This window comes from Macaca fascicularis, chromosome 9 (assembly GCF_037993035.2).
Source record: "Macaca fascicularis isolate 582-1 chromosome 9, T2T-MFA8v1.1".
In the NCBI taxonomy this organism is placed as follows: Eukaryota; Metazoa; Chordata; class Mammalia; order Primates; family Cercopithecidae; genus Macaca; species Macaca fascicularis.
In genome coordinates, this window is record NC_088383.1 from 105,433,706 (window position 1) to 105,456,741 (window position 23,036).

The 23,036-nt window shown below is 34.9% G+C and overlaps 1 protein-coding gene across 1 annotated transcript in view; it reads right to left on the reverse strand.

Moving 5' to 3' along the window:
• Positions 1 to 1,039: 1,039 nt before the first annotated feature.
• TM9SF3 (transmembrane 9 superfamily member 3) overlaps positions 1,040 to 23,036 on the reverse strand; it is a 71,936-nt gene continuing 49,939 nt past the window's right edge. The window contains exons 10-15 of the mRNA XM_005566087.4: positions 17,065 to 17,204; positions 14,949 to 15,017; positions 11,261 to 11,407; positions 10,645 to 10,728; positions 10,445 to 10,521; positions 1,040 to 5,270 (exon numbers count right to left, since the gene is read on the reverse strand). Of these exons, the coding sequence (XP_005566144.1) occupies positions 5,203 to 5,270; positions 10,445 to 10,521; positions 10,645 to 10,728; positions 11,261 to 11,407; positions 14,949 to 15,017; positions 17,065 to 17,204 (585 nt within the window). The 3' untranslated portion in view covers positions 1,040 to 5,202. The remainder of the gene's footprint in view (positions 5,271 to 10,444; positions 10,522 to 10,644; positions 10,729 to 11,260; positions 11,408 to 14,948; positions 15,018 to 17,064; positions 17,205 to 23,036) is intronic.

Sequence of the window (23,036 nt, forward strand, 5' to 3'; positions counted from 1 at the left end):
GAGTCCCTTCTGTCCTTAGTTTTCCAACCAGACAAAAAGTGTTCATTAAAGAAATCAAAAGTAATCCAAATTTGTACCATTTGGCTAATGGGAATTGCCAAGTACAGGTGTTGACCGAGGCAGCTAATAAAATTAGAAGAACCAAGGAGGTTGGTCAGGATTTTTAAAAACTAGTCAGAAACGGAAAAACAAAACGTACAAATACACACGGAGAAATTAACCACTGATTTCAATGTGGCACAATAAAAATAATCTCTTCCATTTGTATAGAACACTGATTTTCAACGCAACTTCTGCATATATTATCTGCCTCCCAGGCTACAGAGGGTGACACTCCCATTTTACAGTTACAGTAGTCAAGACAACAGGGCCCTGAATCTTGATTACTTCTGGGCTAAACATAGGAGCACCTTTAGCTGCTCTGGTTTATCCACAAAACACGGCTATTTACTCTACCAGCTTCACAGGATGGTTGTGAGGGAACATGTGAAACTGCTTTGAAAAAGTAGTAAATGCTAAACAAATGCAAAGTATCATCAATCAGAGGATGGCAGGCAAATAGATGGTAAAGTCTGAGTATACAAAATAGGTATCCAAAAAAGTCAAAAGAATGGCAATAAAAGAAAAATCATTCCTAAGACAGACAATCTTACTCATTGGACCATTCTCTAAACTTTACGGTACATTAAAGTCCTTTTTCAAAATATAAATTTAAACCTTTTTAAATACATCATTCTAGGGGTTAGTGGACTATGGCCTGCGGGCTGTTTTTGTGAAGTTATACTGGAACACAGCCATGCTCATTAGTTTATATAGCCTACCATGGCTGCTTTGGTGCTACAATGATAGTTTCAACAGAGACTGGATGGCCCTCAAAGTCTGAAGTATTTACTATCTAGACCTTCACAGAAAGTCTGCAGACCCCTGCTTTATTTGTGGACAACTATAATTAAGTTCTTCATTTGCCTGTCAATAATGGGTTATCCCTTATGCTTCATTCATGTTTGAAAAAGGAAAGAAATAAGGAATCCAAGGGAAGTACATTTAACCTTTTATTACTTTTGAAAAATCCAAATTCAGATAAATTAACACACTAGGTTAGAACCTCAATTGTATTTGATACATTATATACTGGACTTCTATTACTAAAAAGCCAGTTGGAATATGGCCTATATGAACCAAAGAGTGTATACAAAATGGAAGTGATCATTGGCAATAATTGTTTCCTTGGAACTCTGCACCGACTGTCCATGCTCTGTGGGGACTTACAAATTCAAGTTTGACACAGTTGAAAAGCCAACTGGAGCTGCTTTTCCAAGAATGTTCTGTTGTCCTTGAAATAGAATTCCATGTTATTTCTTCCTTGCCTTAAGCTCTTATATCTTTCAAATGACCCAAGTTGATGAACTGGAGTAAACACAAACTATGCTGCAGTTATCAATTAGCAAGCGCCTAGTTCACCAATACTTCAAAATAAACAGACTTCACAAGTTTATTTCCATTCCTAACAGTGGAATAGTAACTTAATTTTGTTCACTTTTGTCTTTGTAGATTTCTGTCTACAGCTCCAGTAAGAATGCCAAATCAGATGGCTTTTAGGAAATCCTCATAGGAGAGAACCAGAGTTGTTCCTCACACTGAATTTAAGTCTTACAAGATCTCTGCAGGTTCATATGTTAACTTTCTGATCTGGCCTACTTGTAAGTCTAGTTTATTTCTGTACACACTTCCAAATAATCTTCATAAATGTTCACTTCTCTGATTGAAATATAACACCTTGATTGATGAAACAGTTTCATAATTATAGAATTTTAGTGAAGATATAAAACATTAATGAATACTTGTGTTTTAATACATCACTACTCCTATTTATTACATGTTCCAGTAAACCAATAGAATGAAGCACTAAGACATGGTGAAATCTAAACTTAAAACCTAGATGGAACTGCCATATAGATTACAAATGGGTCTCCCTACCACAGAATTCATATACAAAAGCCCTTCGGTATGTAGCTTTTCCTGAACAAATACATTAATACACTTGTTTTTCACATTTGTAAAAATTCAAGGTTTTAATAACATTTCTTTGCAAGACATTTGGTATAAGGTGGTTAATAAACATTAGAAAACAAACACTATATCAAAATGGTTAAGATTTGTGAATAAACCCTAAATAAAGTGGCTTTTGGAAGAAATGGATTTTGCAGCAACCAACTTTATAAAGAGGTCCATCCACTCTCAATGGAAAACACCCAATCGTACCATTCACTAGGTTCGGATATTACCACAATATAATGAATTCTGAGAGTATGGGGTTTGATTTATGGGCAACCCCAGTACAATCTAGGAGCCCAACAGGATAAAAAATACTAAAGGAATGCTTCACCATCCCTCAGGCCAGTACATTTCCACCTTATCCTACTCTTGTATTAGGATATATGTATACAAATGTCAACTACTAATGTAGTTAAATTTCAGGAGAAGCATGCTTAAAGATACACGGGGAATGTCTAGCCTTAGTTTTTGATAGTATTATTCAAAGTGTCAGTTGAAAGAAATTAAGCAAATAATGTTAACAAACGAAAGACAGATGCACAGCATTAGTGGGGGTATGAAAATCTCACCCTTCAATTAACTTAAATAATGTTCTATTTTCTATTCTACAACTTAGCGCTAGGGAGCTAAACTATTTGTGAATTACATCTTCTGTAAGAACAAGACACACACACACACACACACACACACACTTATTCAGCCCCTCTATGCAGCCAAAAACCAATACAAGCCCTTTTCTAAAAGACTTTAAAGGTGATTAATATTCATTGTAATGCTCTTAATGTATTTGGAAATTAGAAAATTATTTTTCACCACAGATTCCAAAGAACTTCAAATAAAGCTCAATTTAGTAGAAAGAATTGGTGTACCTGAAAGTATTTAACCCACACATTTTCAATAAACCCTACATCTTACCTGTAAGATTCATATCATGAGAAACAAATTTCATTTTATTAAGACAAAAGCTTACTGTCCAATTTATACTCCCATCAGACAGACTACGTACTGGTATGTTAAAAGTACTTTTGAATAAAAGTGGTGAGAAAGAAACTAAAAAAGTATTTTATATATAGTTAAAAGGTTACATAATATAAACAACTAAATATTAACTTTTAGTTTCTTTTTTAGAAGATCTTAAAGGCAAGTAAGAAGGAAGAGAAAATGGAAGTACCAATAAATTACATTTAATATATCATTTTGGCCTAAGAAGAGCAGATTTACCTACAGCTTCTAATCAAATATGTTGGATCGTATCAATCATACTTAAGAGGTAAGAAATCGTACTTTTCACCTTTTAAAGGACTTACATGTCACAATATAGGATGTGGAGTCCATCAATATATAGATACATATTTTGAAATGAAAATATCTTGTGTAACTATTAATCACATGATTTTCATATTAAGGTTTAAATACAGAGGTGTTTTGAGTCTTTCTAAAAATACCAATATACAGTATTGTTTTAGGTGGTCATTTGCATAGCAAACTATTAAACTAGAAACTCAGTGGTTCTAGGAAACTTCATATTATGAATAGTTCCAGAAAAATGTATTCAAATCACTTCTCTTACAAAACTGTAACTTTTATTTGCTGATCCAATAGTATGTTAACCACTTTTACCCCATCTCCACTTTACACGGTACACCAACCTGAACAGATTTTGTGCCACAATTTCATTCAAAGGGTTTGTCATTCACTTTATGATTGTGCTGGATAATCTAGATATAAGCAAGTCTGGAGATTTTAAAGTATGGGTCCCCTGTATAAGAGTAGCATAGTTTGTATTTTTTTAAATGGCATTAATTTTGCCTTTTGAACAGAAAGTTATTTTCAAATTGCAAACACATCTATTTCCACAAAACAATTTGGTCAGGAAATTTTATTTGAACATTCTAAAGCAATAATGCTTTAGATGTTACTTAAGTGTCCCAGACAGGATTAACAAAATTAAATGTCTCTAAGTTACAAATTTGGCTCCTGTAGGAGTCTCAGAAAATAAACCAAAGAAAACAACCCCCCTCCCAAAAGAAGTATGACACACACATTTTGAGGAAACCCCAATGTTTCATGCAATGGTAGGCAAGATGTAAAAGGCCACCCAAATCACACATTTCTACACCAATCATCATAAGAAAAAAGTACTCTGTAGTCGATTTGTACATCCAAATGCATTTGGGAATCTATACCTACGTTACATTATTTAATGTTATATACATTTATTACCCACCCCCCTTGTTTTTAACAATTTCTTATGTAAAACCTTCATTCAAACCCAAAAGATGTAAGACTAACTTGGGGGAAAAAATGATAATCACTTTAGACATTCAGTTAAAATGTAGTTTATCTAAATCTCAAAATGTTTAATAAAAACAAGTATCTTCTCCATTTAACACTTTTGCTTTCTAACTGTACAGTAAATTGCATTGTAGAGAGTACACCTCTATCTTCAAACTGTATCTTCTTTGGATGGAATTAAGATGTAACTGTATAGTTTTAAGATAAATAAATGGGAAGTTGGTCCAACTAAGATGACAGCAGATATATTACATGCAGGATTTAATATTTTCTAATTCCCTCTTAAAAAAAAAAAAAAAAGGATGCAGTTGGATTGGGGGGAAAAAAAAAGTCAAAAAAGAACCCAGATTCAATATATAAAAATGTCCCACAATAGGTCGACAATGGCAGTAAAAATAAGAGGAAAAAAGTAATCTTTCTGGAACATCATTTTTCAGTAACATAGAAACACTTAAGTGCCAGGAAGATTCCTATTCATGTAATTTTAGCATCCAAGTTTCCCTCTATTTATTTTATTGGAACAAATGCTTTAAATAAACTATTTGTCCTCTTCACTGAAGAGAGCTGGTCTATTTCATCTTTAATGAGCTAGTTTTTGGGAAGATTAGCCATGTACTGTAGTAATGCCTACTGCGTAAAATCCAAGCATTTGCTGTGAACAGTTGGAGAAAGCAGTCAGTAAGAACCTAGGATCAATGGAAATAGATGTTACTTTAAGCCATCGACAAAAGAGAGACCCACAAAGTACCCGGTGTGTTAAAGCCCAAATCTCTTCTTGCGTTTGTTTTTGCTGTGCGAGTTCCACCCCTATGAAAAAGAAATTGATCTGAAGTTCCAGGTTTTCTTGGGTCTCTAGTCAATTTTCACATTAGTATAGATTTTTCGGACAAAGGCACTTGTTCCCATGTAACCAATCGCTCCTGCAAAGATAAAATAAGATGTTTTGAAACAAATACATACAGAGCAGTATCCATCATTTAAAAACACTAAATACTCTATGCTCTGGAAAGTTACTCTTTTTTAAAGGTAGTATCTTTATTTTAGTATTCTCTCTGAACTTACTAAAACTGTATCATTTGATTTGCAAATCACCTGATACCATAATACACCGAGTCTGACCATCATACACCACATGTAATCAAGCAGCAATTATTTCTTGTATAATCAGTAACTACGGAATTAAAATACATCCCTTATAAAGCAAGAATAATTTCATAATGGCGAAAGGTTGTTAAATGAAAAAACATGCCTTCTTTGATTTGAAGATATATTATTCTAGTTCATTAAAGCAAAAATCAATATATCTTCCCAAAATCCAATAGATAAAGTAAGAAGGGACGGGGGATTCTCTTAAGGAAGGACAGGGAACCATGTCCCAATAGCAGCTGAAGCTCTAGAGAAGAGGCATTTTCTGACAGCTTCTTTTTTATGTTTAAGTTGTAGCTGTGTAGTTGGTAGAAGGGATGATGTATTTGCGGGAATTGACAGGAGAGAGATGTAAGTGGGTCAGAAGTTTTGAAATGTTGTTTTTTAATAATTAGCCTCAACTAGAGCTTAAAACACCAGAAATCAGGGATATTTGTTTGTTTTGTTAAATATTTACCTCCTGTGTTTAAAATAATGCCTGGCATATAAGATACTTGGTAAATATTTGTTGAATGAATGAATGAATGAATGAATGAACTGGATGGTTCTTTATTGCAAATATAGGTTGGTGCACAAGTATTTGCAGCTTTACAATTACTTTTGCAGCAACCTACTAACGGCTCTTTAGAACAATGCATTTGGTTATTGAACTGTCAGAGAAAAAATCTACATTGGTCTTAGGAATATATGAGGTAGCCCAATATTACTGAAAGCTTAAAAGAAAACCTTCCATTAATTAACAATGGCAAGTGCACAACAAATGCCTAATTAGTCACCCTTGAACTAACTTTTATTCACCAAACTGGTGAATGAAAGGCAAGAAACAAGCATCTTTCCTGTTTCTCCTATATATGAACTATACCCCAAGGCTACCAACTGGTTGATGAAAGGAAGGTTATCCTTATGTAAGTATTCCAGCTAACAAATATAAAAGAAACAATAGAATTAGACTAGTGTAACCACTAATGAATTATTTGAGCTAGGCAATAACTATCAATGGCTGCTAACTTCACATAGAAATAGAACCAGAAATTATGTGCTCCCCTGATAAAAGCTTACAAACCACCTGTTAAACATTCTTGGACAAGTATTCTTGAGTATGATCAAGCCTACAGATCTAACTACCACTTGGAGAAACTTTAAATGACACTTCAACAATATAATCAGCAAAATCCAGAGTGTGGAAAACTCCACAGAAATTTTTTAAGTTTTAAAAATAAATCGCAAGTGAGAGAGAGAAGATCTATAGATTAAAAGAGCCTTAAGAGACATTTTAGCCAAGCAATTCATGAACCTTAATTGATCTCAATGTAAATAAACTATATTTAAAAAGAAGTCATTACAAGTGTGGTAAATTTGAACACTAACTGAATTATTCCATCATATCAAGAAATTATATTTATCTTTCAGGGAGGGACATATACTAAAATATTTACAGTTGAAATGACATAAGGTCTAAGATTCATGTCAGAATAAAAGGGGGGATACAAATTGGGGATATAAATAAAACAAGATAGGCCATGAGTTGATAATTACTGACACTGACATGGGGACTCACTATATATAGTATTGTCCCTATTTTTGTATATATTTGAAAGTTTCCCTTTATTAAATATTAAAATACAAAAAAACACAAAATGACAAAGCAACACTATTCGCATTTATTTTTGCAATGACTAGTCATTTCTTTTATAATAGGAAATAACGATATTACATTTTAAAATATTGATAATACATTTTAAAATAGTTACAATACAATTCTCTACAAGGTAAGAGAAAAATCACTCAATTTTGTGAAAATATACCTGAATCCTTACGGCATGAAAAGATGTAAAAAATTTTAATTAGCATTGAAAATTTTAATGGTATAATACTAGAGCCAAACCAAATCCAATTTTCCAGATGTACAAAACATTGTTCCCTTTGAGCAGAAATATGCTTAAAATCAAAACAGTATCAACCTAGAGAATCATTTTTCCTAATCTTTTTTTTTTTTTTTTTTTTTTTTTTGGAGACATAGTCTCGCTCTGTCGCCCAGGCTGAAGTGCAGTGGCACGATCTCGGCTCAATGCAAGCTCCACCTCCCATGTTCACGCCATTCTCCTGCCTCAGGCTCCCAAGTAGCTGGGACTACAGGTACCCACAACCACACCTAGCTAATCTTTTATATTTTTTAGTAGAGATGGGGTTTCACCGTGTTAGCCAGGATGGTCTTCATCTCCTGCCCTCATGATGTTCCTGCCTCGGCCTCCTCAAAGTGCTGGGATTACAGGCGTGAGTCACTGTGCCCGGCCGCATTTTTCTTAATCTTATGAATACCTCAAGAATAAACTTACAAGGGCATGACTTCATAAAAAGAGAATACTGAATATGCCCTCTAGAAAAGTAAATATTTTAGGAATAATAGAAGTGCACTATTAAACTTAATTCCTCAAAACAAAAATGCTAGGCTCATAATATCCCACCTTAACGTAGTCATTTTTTCCTACATTTAAAAAAATCAACAAATATTTTTGTTCTAATTACTGACTTAAGCATTTTAGCAACATAAATTGATGGATATAATTTTTGTATTATGATGACATTCTAATCACTTCCAGTCTAAACAGCTTCTCCCTACCTGCCCCTGAAAACTGAAGCACTGAAAGCATATAAACCCATTAAAGAATAAATGCTGGGACATTGCCAGAACAGCAGGGAACTGTAAATGTGCCAAGATTTTCAGGCAGCAAGATGAAATTTCAGCAGGAAAAGCACTCAAAAAATTTAGCTACATTTTCTTTGTAAATGTCAAGACATTGCCTCTCTGGGTCTTCCTAAGATCACTTATAGAAAAAGTCAAGAAAATTTTTTTTAACTCTCTGCCTAATCGATTCTATACCTCACTGAATGTTGGTGATAATCAGGAAAAATCAGATAAAATAAAGAGGAGTCCAGTGAACAATACTCTGAAGAAAGGATGGCCAATAATACTATAGAAACCTTCTGACTGCCCAAGAATAGGGATGTTTCCACATGACACAATCTAGTTTTAACCTTCAGTCCCTCTCATCTTTCCCTCAAAGTTGGTTACTAATTGTCACAGGGAATGGCTATCACAGTAGCTATAAATAAAACGTGACTATAACATAGAGAATGATCTTTCCTTGTGGAATGTTTCAATACTTTACAGACAATCTCATTTGTGTGTGCGCACACACGTGATCACATACATAGTGTATATGAATTGAACAGGCTCTTTTGATGGAGAAACAAAGCAATCTTGGTACCCCAAATGTGTCCATAAATGTCACACCAAGACCTAGCTTTTAATAAGATTATCATATCTTATATATATATATCTTATATAGCCAAAGATGGAATTATCAAATACACACATATATACATAAACAGCAAATAACAGAAAAAGGAGGAAAAGTATCCACTCTCTGGAAATGTTACCACCGTGATAAGTCCCTCAGACTTACATCATTCCTACAAAGTAACTAAGGGACCAGTCTCATTTATCAAGTAAAACACATCATTTCTACGAAGTAATTAAGGGACCAGTCTCATTTATCAAGTAACACTGAACCCGAAAAAAAGTGAGTTACTTGTATGAGTTTCTGTTAAGGTACCTCTGCCTGGACTTGGTGTCATAAAGTTGTTCTGAGATGAAAACACAAGGTGTGGAATCCCACAGAGACTGTGCAGAAACACAGACACAATTCCAGAGCAGAAGGAAGCACAAGGACTTCTAGGCTTCATCAATAGCAGCAGCAAGTACCCCTCACTGAGCATCTACCAGTCACCTGATGTTTATCCACATTTAATCACTGAATTCTCTTTACAGCCCTATGAGGTAAGTATTATTTCTATTTTGCAAATGAGTAAAGTTGAGGAAGAAAGGTTAAATAATTTGGCCAGAGTAACAGGGCTATTAAGTGGGGAATTCACACCCAGAACAGACTGACCCCAAAAGGCCAGATCTTTCCATACCTCACCATGTAAATGGCTATCCTTACTACCTAATAACAGTCCCAGCACTACACTTGGTGCTTTACACACATGACACTATTCCTCACAACTACTCTGAAAGATATGCCCATTTTACAGATAAAAATGAGACCTAGAAAGGTTAATGTGACCTCCATGGCCACAAAAAAAGCTGGGCAACAGCATGGACATTTATTTCAGTGTTTTCAGGCTCTCATACTTACGCCTTTCCCATTTATCATACTGTTTCCAAAAGTTCTTTATTTTCTTGCTATTTCACACATTCTAGAGACTCTATCATATGGTGAAAACTATTACCTCTTCCTTTTAATAGATGATTATGATAGATCCATAAATAGTGGTTTTATCCCCACTTTACAAAAACTTAGAGAGCTTTGGGAACTAGATCAAGGTGGAAAGCATACATATGGTACAGCCAGAACTTAAGTCCAGTCTGTAGATACCCAAGTATGCAATCATAACAAGTAAACTGTGCTGTCTCATAGGTATCTCCTGGTTTCTCCAAGAATAGTCTGAGAAGTTTCCAAACAGGAATCATTCAGGCAACACCTTAACATGCCTACATCATGATCTTCCATTGAACTTAGGCTTTAAAAAATGCCAATTCTCAAACCAGGCACAGTGGCAGGTGCCTGTAGTCCCAGCTAGTTCAGAAGCTGAGTCTCTAAAAAAAAATAAATAAAATGAAAAAGCCAATTCTCAAAATGAATGAAAAACTAACTGTGGTATGAAATTCTGAGCTACATAGAATTACTAGAATTTCTATAAAAATAGAAATTAATAAGGTAATAAATTATGTTGTGGGGAAGAGTCAAAAGAACTGAAATCAGACTCAGGTTTATTTTGGTGTTTCTGATCAAACAACAGAATTTCTTAATTTCCATTTACTGTATTTTTCTGATTCAGAGAAACTCAGATTTACTCATGATGTTCAAAGAATTTCAGAACTTACCACACATTATCCCCAAGGCTGTGCTAAATACTGCCATATATCCAAAGTAAAATGATGTCTGAAATAAGCCATACATCCTGAAATAAAACAAAATATATATAGGATATCCATTTTTACTTTTAACATAAGGCCTTAAATATTAGTATTTAAAGGACAAATTTAGTTTCCTAAGTAAAAAGTGAAAAAATGTCTCCACTTACTTTGTTTTGAAAAAATAGTAGTAAAAGGAATACATGTAAACATAGATTGCAGTTGATGCAGCAGAGAGAAAACTTGTCCATTGCCTGGTGTGGGGAGGGGGAGAGAAGATAACTCTTTTGAATCAATGGCACTAAAACAAAGATTTTAAAGCAAATAATTTAATAAAACATCCTTTAAAGTCCTTTAAAACGTATTTAAAAAACAAATGCATAGACATGGTATTTAAATTTATTAACAAGGAGAACATCTAAGAATTAGAAAGTTTGATCTTGAATTTTGTCCGATTCCCTATTACCAGTGACCATAAATACACCATTTCCTTTTCCAGATCTAAGTCTCCTTGTGTTTAGAATGGAGCAATGCTTCTCATAAAACTCTTTTCATATCAAACACTTTGTAAAACACATGTCTAACATAGAACTCCATTAATACATTAAAAATTTGATATTTTTTCTCTAAAATATGTATCATTTTTATAACTGGAAAAAAAATCCCTATGTTATTTTAAGTAACAAAATTTCTATACAGCTCTTACTCCACTTGATAGATTTCAAAGGAAATCTTATTTTAAAATATTATGGTTCCCCAAATTTCTTTCCACAAATAGGTACTTACCACCTGTAATCTTCTGCATTTAGTAGAAAATATGTGCACACAATAGTCACACAGACAGTCACAATGCACAGGATAACCAGCACCAGCATCATGAAGCCATAGACATAATAGATCTTATATGCCCAGAAAGATGTGAAGATGAAATACCTAAGTAATGCAATAAAGACACAGGTTTCCAGTCTTTATTCTTAAAGCTCACTCTGCTCTTTCTAGAAGTCTCACATTTCAGTTCTCATTTTTTTCTCACTTAATGATTTTCTTTCAAGTATCTTCCAACAGTTTCTCTTACCATGTCTTCATCAATTAAATCCACTAGAATTCTCTCAAAAAATTTCTTGGATAATCTTTGAAAAACAGATTATTCAGTAGGGCATTCACCTCTACACAAACTGAATAAAACAGAAGCTTAGAGAAGTATAATGTAGAAAAGAACAAATGAAAATAGCTAAAAAATCCGTATTTGTATCCATATTGTTTTGTAGATACAACACAATTCAAGCAATGTAGTTTGTATTTTATTAAATAGAAAATATAATACTCTATTAAATAGAAAAATAAGTTAGAGCAATAATGTGTAAAATTAGGAAAAGCAAGCCTAAAGAAGATTCACACTGTCTTCAGAGGACAGCAAGTGAAAGGGCTTTAAGATTTTTAATTAAGAAAAAGATCTTTAACTCTAATCCATTACCAAGTCATCATTAAATTACAATACAGCCTTTCAGCCTCCTTTCTTTTTCTTGTTGCCCAGGCTGAAGTGCAGTGGTGCAATCTCAGCTCACTGCAACCTCCACCTCCCACGTTCAAGCGATTCTCCTGCCTCAGCCTCCTGAGTAGCTGGGATTACAGGCACACACCAATACGCCCAGCTAATTTTTTGTATTTTTAGTAGAGACGGGGTTTCATCATGTTGGCCAGGCTGGTCTCGAACTCCTGACCTCAGGTGATCCATCCGCCTCAGCCTCCCCATCATTCATTCTTTCAACAAATATTTACAGAGCCCCTACCATGTATCACGAAAGCAGTGAGAAAAGCAGTAGACAACAAAGTCTCTCTACCTTCAAGAAGACTACTAGCTAGTTGGGAAACACCAGTAAAGACTATGATACACTGTGATATGTGCTACATGAATGCACATAAGGGGTTATCTTCCCATTGTGGCTGAATGGGGCTTTATAGGGGGAAAAGAATCAGATAAGGAATGCAGAGGGTAAGGAGAGCTAGAAGAATGTTCCAGGTATGCCAGGCATGGTGACTCACACCTATAATCCTAGCACTTTGGGAGGCTGAGGCAGATGGATCACCTGAGGTTGGGAGTTTGAGACCAGCTTGATCAACATGGTAAAATCCTGTCTCTACTAAAAATACAAAATTAGCTGGGCATGGTGGCACATGCCTCCCCAACTACTCGGGAGGCTAAGGCAATGTAATCGCTTGAACCCGGGAGGTGGAGGTTGCAGTGAGCCGAGGTAGTGCCACTGCACTCCAGCCTGGGCAACAAACGAAACTGTTTCAAAAAAAAAAAAAAAAAGAATGTTCCAGACACAGGAGCAGCAAAAGCAAAAGTGAGTAAATAAAGGGGATCCACTGCATTTTGAAAAACTAAAAGTAATTCAGTATGGCTAAAACTTTAAATGAAGGGGAAAGAACTAAGAAATGAAGTTGGAGAAGTGAACAGGACCAGTTCTTAGGTTACTAAGACCCTTAATAGCCATGTTATGGAGTTGGGACCTCACCTCAATTAAAATAAGAAGTGTTAAGTAAAGAAATGACATGACACCTTAAAAAGACCACTACCAGGAGGAGAATGGGTTTGAGGGTGGACAAAACAGAAGTTGAAGAAACAGCAGAGAAACTATCTAGTGGAACACAGTGCCCGGAGAAACACAAAGACATGTGGTTCAGAAATACTGGGGACAGGGGTAGAAAGGAAAAAGTAGTCACAGGTCAAGTATGGGTGAAGGCACTAAACTAAAGAAGAAGTTCCTGAACCGACTATAATAAACGACGAGTTACAGAGACACACACTCCAACTCCTAAGGTACTAATGCCCACAGCATATGCAGAACTCGTAAGTGACAACGAAGAGTTGTTCCATATCTACTTATGTCAGTTGTACCTGTTAGTACAATTAGACTAAATTGAATAAATTAAATGTTACATAAACCAATAAACATCAGAGTAAAAAGGATGCGTGGTTACTATAAAAATTATGTTGAATGCTTTGGAAAGATTTGATAAGGTGAGTCCCTTTAAAAAAGTTATAAAATTCGATGTGATTGAGACGGCTATAGACTGGGGGACAAATGTACAAATCTAGAAGGATTCTGCACTTAGAATGCTTCAGATAGGACCTTATGTTCTTGCTTCACTTTAAAAAGGATGGAAAACACAGAATCTGTATTACGAATGTCAAAGAAAAAAAAATGAAAAAATTCCAATGAAGAAAAAGACTGTGACTCTATATTTAAAAAAAAAAAAATCAGTGAAGGATGTACATTTACTTGTCTTAAAATATTATGTATGTATCTTTTTAAATAATACTCTTACATGAGTCATTGTTTTCAATTAACCAACTACCAAATCCAATTACGTCTGTTAAGAAAACTCCTACCATACAGGAGACAATCCGCAGTGGGGCATCTGGAAACACGTAAGGCTATTTTAAGTTGTCACAATAACTGGTATTTAGTGGACAGGAGCCAAGGGTGTATAGCTGCAATACCTGAGAAAGCCCCATACGGTGAACTGTCTTGCCTAAAATAACCAGAGCATTCCCATCAGGGGGCACTGGGACACAGACTAAGAACAGAAAGGCTTTTTTATTTTGCAATGATGACAAAGGATGCAGATGTAAAGCACAGTAAGTGGCATAAGGTGGCATACCTCTCACCTCCAAATACATACACACTTCCTAGCACTCCTGCAGGCCTCTATGGAAGGAACCTAGGAAATGACTATGCATCAAAAGATGTCAGGACCTAGACGGACTAGTAGGTAATGGTTTACCTAGTTCCCTAGATCCTCAGAAATATTTTAAAAATACAATAAAAACCAGGAATTCCTTAAATCATGCCTATGATCGAAGGCTGGTCTACCATTCTTTAACACATAGCTTTGATTTCTTTTTTTTTTTTTTGAGACGGAGTCTCGCTCTGTCACCCAGGCTGGAGGCAGTGGCGCGATCTTGGCTCACTGCAAGCTCCGCCTCCTGGGTTCACGCCATTCTCCTGCCTCAGCCTCCCGAGTAGCTGGGACTACAGGCACCCGCCACCACACCCGGCTAATTATTTTTTGCATTTTTTTTTTTTTAGTAGAGACGGGGTTTCACTGTGTTAGCCAAGATGGTCTCGATCTCCTGACCTCGTGATCTGCCCACCTCCGCCTCCCAAAGTGCTGGGATTACAGGTGTGAGCCACTGCGCCCGGCAACACATAGCTTTGATTTCTAAGATTTCCTCTTAGGTGAGGGAGGTCTAGAATACAATACAAAAAGGTATAAACATCACCTGAATATTTAAGAACACAGTCAACAGCTACCTTTATATAGCCTGTTAGACCCCTTTCTGGAATCATGGAATTAACAGACTATTAGATGTTCTCCCAACTGATGACTTTCCATGTTCCCTAACTCCTAAATTGTCTTACTATAATCAAATCCCTCAAAACATAAATACATTATCAAAACTTACATTTCAATAAAGATTGAACCAAAAGGTAAAATTCCACCCAGGCAAACAATAACTGCAGGCTCCATGAACCTGCAAAATATTAAAATTAATAGTAAACTTCTAGTATGATTTCCATATTACATAAACACTGATAACAGAAAGCAGGTACTTGACACTTAAAATCATCTCTGAAGGACAGAAACAAACCAGTAAAATGAAAAGCCAAAACCAAAAGAGGCACAATATATAGGTGGGACTTCAATTTAGCCACAGGTTATAATCAATATTCTTTCTGCATTAAAGGCTGAGACAAGTATATGGAGAACAAAAATTACTGACACTGGCAAAACTTGCAAAAGTCTCTAAGTGTTCCCTCTGGTTCTACTAGACTTCCATAACTTCTCAGAACCCTATAGGCATTTATTCACAAAAAGCCAAAGGGAAAGAAAGTGAGAGTCGAGAGACCTCCATTTGAAATAATGTTTCCCAAATTGTGGCCTTGTCATCTCTTTGCTCACTCTCTCCTTGGTTCTATAATTCCTTTTCCTAAAAATTATGCAATTAAGGTATTATGAGTTCTTATTTATAATGGCACCAAAGAAATAAAAAATAAAATTTGAAATTCATTCATTCATTCAACAAACATTTACTGACTGTAATGGGTAATTCCCCACCTGGATGCCTTCTTCGTCTCCTATTGCTCTCCTGAAAGCATTGGCTCAAATGTTCTCCCTTTAAAACCTTTGCTGAGTCTCCCAGGAAGAGGTGGGTCCTTCTCTCATTCTTCCACTGCCTCTTGAACATATCTCCACCACACTACTTACCACACTATACTGTAACTGTCCAATTCCAAATACATATGTGTACATATATATAAAAAACCTCACTAGATTATAAACCATGGCAGGCAGAAGCTATTCATTCAGGTATTTCCAGTGCCTAGCACAATACCTGGCACAAAAAAGATTCTAAACTAATAACTATGAAATTAACAAACTAAAAAACTGAGAAAAAAATTTTAAAATTTGAGAGCTGAAAAAAAACTTAAAAATCATTTAATGTAGTCTTCTTTCATTACTTTACAGGAAGCCAAGACTCACTGAGATTAAAAGTGATCTGCCCAAGGTGACACAGTCAATGAGAGGCAGATCTAGTATTCAGATTTAGGTTCCCATGATTATACTCCCCAAAACAGAGACACACACAAGCCTTCCTATACCTAAATGCAAAGCATCTTTGGTGAGGAAGCTCTCACCAGACCTCCTCTCCTTCACTAGCCCTAGTGACTTAGAGGAACTTTTGTGACTTCTGACTATGATTTCCCTTTAACCTTACCCTTCCTAGTAAGGATACTGATGGGTCCTAACAGTCTAATACTGATTTACGGAAAAAAAAAAAAATTACTTTAAAAAATAAACTACAAAACTTCTAACCAAAGTCTCTCATAAGCACCAATCTAAGGAAAGAAAAGAATGTGGCCAATTCAAACTATAGGGGCTATTTTATTCATCCTCCATTTCTATAAATGTCTACATGCTTCCGGTCTAGAAAGGACAGAGCAAAATTATCACCTATTTGTATAAGCACCTGAATATGCTATATTTATAATCTGGTAAAATATCTAGGGACAGAGACTTAATATATATACATACATACAGTACTAAAATATCTGGAAAGATAATAAATATTTCAGGTTCTGCAGGTGATAGCATCTCTGACATAACTACTGATCTGCCAGCTCTGATGCTGTACTATAAAAGCAGCCACAGGTAATTCATAAACAAATCGGCACGGCTGAATTCCAACAAAACTTTATTGACAAAAATAGGCAGCAGACTAGATTTGGCCTGCAGGATTAGTAAAACTGCAGCTTTAGTTCACACCCACCTCTACACCGTAGGAAAGCATTTGACTTAACTGTAAATGGCACAATATTCAGAAAGTGGAATAAGGGTACAATTTATTATTACTCCTAACAATGTAGGTTAAAGGAAACAGTAAAATGAACTCCTTAGGCTCAAACTTAAGATTGTCATTCTCATAAATACATGCCAATTCTGAAGTTACATGTACACAACAGCCTTAAGAACTTATATATTGTGTGAAACAATCGCGTAAGATTTAGCATTCTCTTTACCATTTTTTCTCCGGTATAGGACGAGGCACAGCATTGACACGACAAGGAAAGTTGGGCTGACCTGACAGATTTCGGCCAAGTATTGTACCAACAAGATTTAGAGGAAGAATAACAAAAAAACAGATGCAACAAACGGCCACCTGTAAATTAAATAAAAATGTGTGATTACTCAGAGAACAGTAACATTAATAAAAACAAAAGAGACACAATTTAAACACAATTTGATCACAAAAGAAAATGTTTAAGTTCAATATGGGCTAAAATTGTGCAAGAAGTACACTAATGAAAACAGAAAAAGGTATGCTTTAAAATATTAGAACTAAACTAAATACAAGTTGAACTAGTTCTTATCCAATTTAGTTTACCACTTTTTCCTATTCTCCCACACTATCTCTGCCATAGTCCTTTTTTCTCCTCTTTCACTCTCAGCTGTCATGGTTTTTTAAACATATTTATCCATTGTCTTTCATTATTATAACCAACTTACTTATCTGGCTACGCTTTTTGAGCTCGTAATATGCACTTAGAGCTTTATATGTGTTATTTCTTTATTTTACAGATGAAGGAAAGGGGACTCAGAGAAGGATAAGTAACTTCCCATAATCTCATAGCTAGTGGAGAGCCAGACCAAAATTTCAACTCAAATCTGCCAGCCTCGAAGCCCATGCTCTTTTCTATTCTACACTGCCTTGGAATCCTAATAGAAGTAGATCACTATCTACGTGTTATTAGTAAAATAGTACAAATATTTTTCTGCCTATTAGTAGTGCAAAGTCTAAAATTATAGAGAAGACCATACAAAGATTCTAGAACCAAAGTGGCCAATTAGAAACATTTATTTTTGTGACATTTTTCTTTATAAAATCAGCTCTTTTCTGGTGAACGATCTAATTAAGATCACTTCACTCTGACCTTCTGTAAAATGGAGTAGAACTGAATCACCTCTAAGATCTCTTTAAATTACATATTTTAGGTTATAATAAAAAGTAAAAGTGAGAGAAAAATTGAATGAAACATGTGAAGACACTGAGAGAAATGAAGAGGGTAGGAAATCCATAGTGATTGCACAAGAAGGAAAGATCTCTTTGAACCAATATTAGTAAAAATTCTTCATTAGATCCTTTTGTGTGTGCATATGTGTTTTTAAACAAGCCAAAGAGTATTGTCATCTCCTTTTCAGATACAACATAAATGTGTCAGAGTTATAGAGCTCCATAATACCATTTTAAACATCAGACTCAGGAACCCAATTTATCTGTGTTTCAGTTTAGGCCTAAGCCTATGAATAATATGAATTTATGCTCATATTATATTATGTGAAATGTGAAAAATAAGCAGGTGTTTTTAAGATAGTTTAAGTCTTATGTTATGAATTATACATATGTCATAAATATGGGGAGTGATAAATTCCATCTCAATTTTTGCTTTTACTTTCTTAATAACTACAAGACTCATAAACCTTAACACACTGTAATCAAGACCTATGTATTTTTTCCTTAGTTTGCCAGAACTCTAATTTGAAATAAGAATTAAAGACAAAATTCTTTCTAGGAAGAAAACATTCCTAGACCATGTAGAATTATATGATCTAGAAGAATGGTTTTCAAGCTGTTCCAAAGAATTCTCAGGTCCTACTGAAGAGCTTCCGGGATTCCACAAGCATTTGATTTGAATATACTTTTGAAAATAGTTTCTTTTTAAAATACTTTTAATTGTAATAAGATACATACAGATCAAAGGAGTTTTATACCAAATAGCAGTACACTGGAGAGATCACAGCCAGGTTAACTCATTTTCACGCAAACCTCAGAATCAAGTTTCTCCTGCTTATCTCTGTGTATATACTGAACTGAATGGATTTTGTCACTGATTGGGAAGGCTTGTAATACTATATTGGTCTTTTATTCTATCTCCTTCGCCCCATCCCAATTAAGGCCTGCACATATTTGTTCACTAAAAATTGTATAAGCAAAAGTACTATTACAGCACAATGTGTGTGACACAATTGAGTGGCAGCTAAAGTGAGGGCACATCTTGCCTTCAGTGCACATAATAGTCAATAAAGGAACCTATAGTCTCAAAAAGACATTAGCAATTGCTTAGTATTTGTCAATATTTTCTCTTTCCTTGTCCAACTCTTTAATATATGATTAAAAATGTGAGCAGTTTGTTAGAAATAGTGATTAAGCTGTGAAACCAGTTCCCCACTCCTTTATGATCAAGTTCTGGATGAAGTTACTTGAAAAATACTCCAAGATTACAAGGCAAGCTGTTTAAAAAAAAAAAATCACATGGAATGAACTCACTGTGAAGAAAGAATTTTTCTCAATACTGATAACTAAATAAATTGGGTGCTGAAGATAAGTAATAGCTTACTTTATTCATACCCCTTGATATTAGATTTGTATCCGTCACAACTTTACTGCTCTTGTTAAACTTCGAGTGTTAAAAATACTTAATTTGCAAAATATACCTATAATAATAAAATCATGCTTGTATCTGTTTTCCATCTGGGCTTCCACATTATTTAGGAACACAATTTAGCACCTAAGAGGGTCTAATATATTGGTGAAAACCCTGGAACTCAAATTAATATGGGGCTCTCCTCTATTCCCCTAGTCACTGTTCAGAGGAGAGTGAAAGCAGGCAGTGGGGAGAAGAAAGATTTACTCCATGCTGAGGGCCTCCCTTATCTACAACAAGAACAAGTTAGAAATAAGTACTGCCTCTTGGTACTTAATACCCCAAAGATCTACATACTGATCACATCTTCTCAATCTTAGACATAAACCAAGAATGTGGCTATTACTTATTCTATCTTTGCTTCCAGACTGGCCTACAGGTCAATATCTCTCATAAACTTAGATGTAAAAAACAAATTTTAGCAAATGTAATCTAACAATATATAAAACAAAGAATATATCATGACAAAGTGAAGTTCATCAAACGAATGCAAGACTGATTAAAGATTAGAAAATTAATGCTATTCACCATATTATCAGAATTAAAAAAGAAAAATCACAGATCATCTCAAAAGATGCAGAAAAATGCTGCTCTAAGATCCAACACTCATTCAAAATTAAAAAAAAAAAAAAACTTGCAGCAAACTGCAAATAGAAGAGAACTTACAAGCTGATGAAGGGCATCTACCAAAAAAAAAAAAGCTATTATTTTAATTCACAGCATAAGACTAAATGTCTTCCTCCCAAGATTGGGAACAAAGAAAGGACGTCTGTTGTTCTATTCAACATTATACTGGAGGTTTTAACCAGTGCAATCAGACAACAAAAAGAAATAACAGACATACAGACCAAAAAAGAGAAGTGAAACTGTCTTTGTTTAAATAATTTGATAATCTATTTTTTTAAATAACACTATGCACCCACAAAAATTTAAAATAATAAAAAAAAATTTTTAATCTATGTAAAAAACTAAAGAAGCTAGAATAAGTGAATTTAGCAGGGTTGTAGGATACAAAGCCAATATCTCAAAAACTGTTTTCCTACATATAGTCAACACTCAAAAATAGGGTATAAACTGTTCAAGTCCACTTATAAGTGGATTTTCTTCTGCCTCTGCCACCCCTGAGACAGCATCCTTGAGACACCCCTCCCTCTTCTTCCTCAGTCTACTCAATGTGAAGATGATGAAAATGAAGATCTTTATTATGATCCACATCAACTTAAAGAATAGCAAATATATTTTTATCTTCCTTATGATTTTCTCTTTTTCTTTTTAAGAGACGGGGTCTCACTACGTTGTCCAGGCTGAAATGCAGAGAGGGCACAATCATAGAGCACTAGAGCCTCAACTCCTGGGCTTAAGTGATCCTTCTGCCTTAGCCTCCTGAATAGCTGGGATTACAGGCACAAACCACACACCCAGCTAACCTTATGATTTTCTTAATAATATTTTCTTTTCCCTAGCTTACTTTATTGTAAGAATGCAGTATATAATACATATACAAAATACATGTTCATCAGTGAGGCTTCTAGTCAACAGTAGGTTTATTCGTAGTTAAGGTTTTGGGGAGGGTCAAAAGTTACATGCAGATTTTCAGCTGTACGGGCAGGGGGTAAGGGTCAGCACCCCAACCCTCATATTGCCCAAAAGTCAACTGTACGCTCATGTGCAACATAACAATTTTTTTTGGTCAATGATGGACCACATATCTGACATTGGTCCCATAAGATTATAAGACTGTATTTTTACTGTACCTTTTCTACGTTTACAGACACAAACACTTACCGCTGTGTTACAACTGCCTACAATATTCAGTACAATAATATGCTGTACAGGTCTGTAGCTTTGTAAGATTAGGCTATAACATACAGACTAGGTGTGTAGGAGGCTATACCATCTAGGTTTGTGTAAGTGCCCTCTGGAATGTTCACACAATGAAAAAATTGTGAACCAACTCACTTCCCAGAACACATCCCTGGCATTAAATGATGCATGATTGTACTAGCAATAAACAATCAGAATTTGAAATTTTAAAATGGCCGGGCGTGGTGGGTCATGCCTGTAATCCCAGCACTCTGGGAGGCCGAGGCAGGCGGATCACCTAAGGTCAGGAGTTCGAGGCTAGCCTGACCAACATGATGAAAGCCTGTCTCTACAAAAATACAAAAATTAGCCGGCTATGGTGATGCGCACCTGTAATCCTAGCTACTAGGGAGGCTGAGGTAGGAGAATCGCTTGAACCCGGGAGGTGGAGGTTGCAGTGAGCCAAGATTGTGCCAATGCACTTCAGCCTGGGCAACAGAGCAAGACTCCGTCTCAAAAAAAAAAAAAAAAAGACAGAAAGAAAAAAAAAGAAATTTAAAAAATATCATTCACCAACAGAATAATATGAAATACTTGAGAATAAATTCAACAAAAGATGGACAAAACCTGAACACTAAAATCTATGAAACGTTGCTGAGAAAAATTAAATATATCTAAATAAGTTGAGAGATATCCTGTGCTCATTAATCAAAAGACTCAATAATGTTAAGATGTCAATTCTTCCCAAACTGTGCTACAGATTCAATGTAATCATAATCAAAACCCCAGAAGACTTTTTATAGAAACTGACAAGCTGATTCTAAACTTTATATGGAAATGCAAAGAATATTAGAAAAGCCAAAACAACTTTGAAAAAGAAGAATTGATTTCAGGACTTAAAAAGCTATAGTAATCAAGACAGTGTAGTATGAGCATTAAAAACAAGACAAATTGAAATAGAACAAATCGAAATGAAACAAGAGAAAATTCAGCAATAAAAATCCACACATATATGGTGAATTGGTTATCAACAAAGGTGCCAAGGCAACTCAACAGAGAAAGGATAATCTTTTCAATAAATGGTGCTGAAACAACTGACCAGTCATACATAAAACAAAACAAAACCCCTGTGACCCTTAACTCATACTATACACAAAATTAGCCAAAAATGGATCCTAGACCTAAACTTAAGAGCTAAAACTGTAAAATTTCTAGAAGACAACATATAAGGAAAGCTTGGTGATGTCTGGTTTGGCAAAAGACTTCTTAAATGGAATAGAAAAAGTGCAAAGCATAAAATTAAAAAACAACAACAATAAATTAGACTTTAAAATTAGTAACTTTGCCCTTCAAAAAATATTCTTTAGATTATGAAAAGACAACTCACAAAATAGGAGTACTTACAAAATACATATAAGACAAAGGACTTGTATTTACAATATGTTAAGGAACCATTATCACTCAATAAAACAAACAATCTATTAAAATAGGCAAAAGATCTGAACATTCATTAAAGAAGATATACAGATGGCAAAAAAAAAAGGCAAATAAAAAGATCTTCAACATGATTACTCATTAGGAAATGCTAATTAAAACTGAAAGACACTACTATACACTCACTAGAATAGCTAAACTTAAAAAGACTGACTCTATCAAGTGCTGGCAGTGATGTGGAACAAGTGGCATTTTCATAGAATGCTGATAGA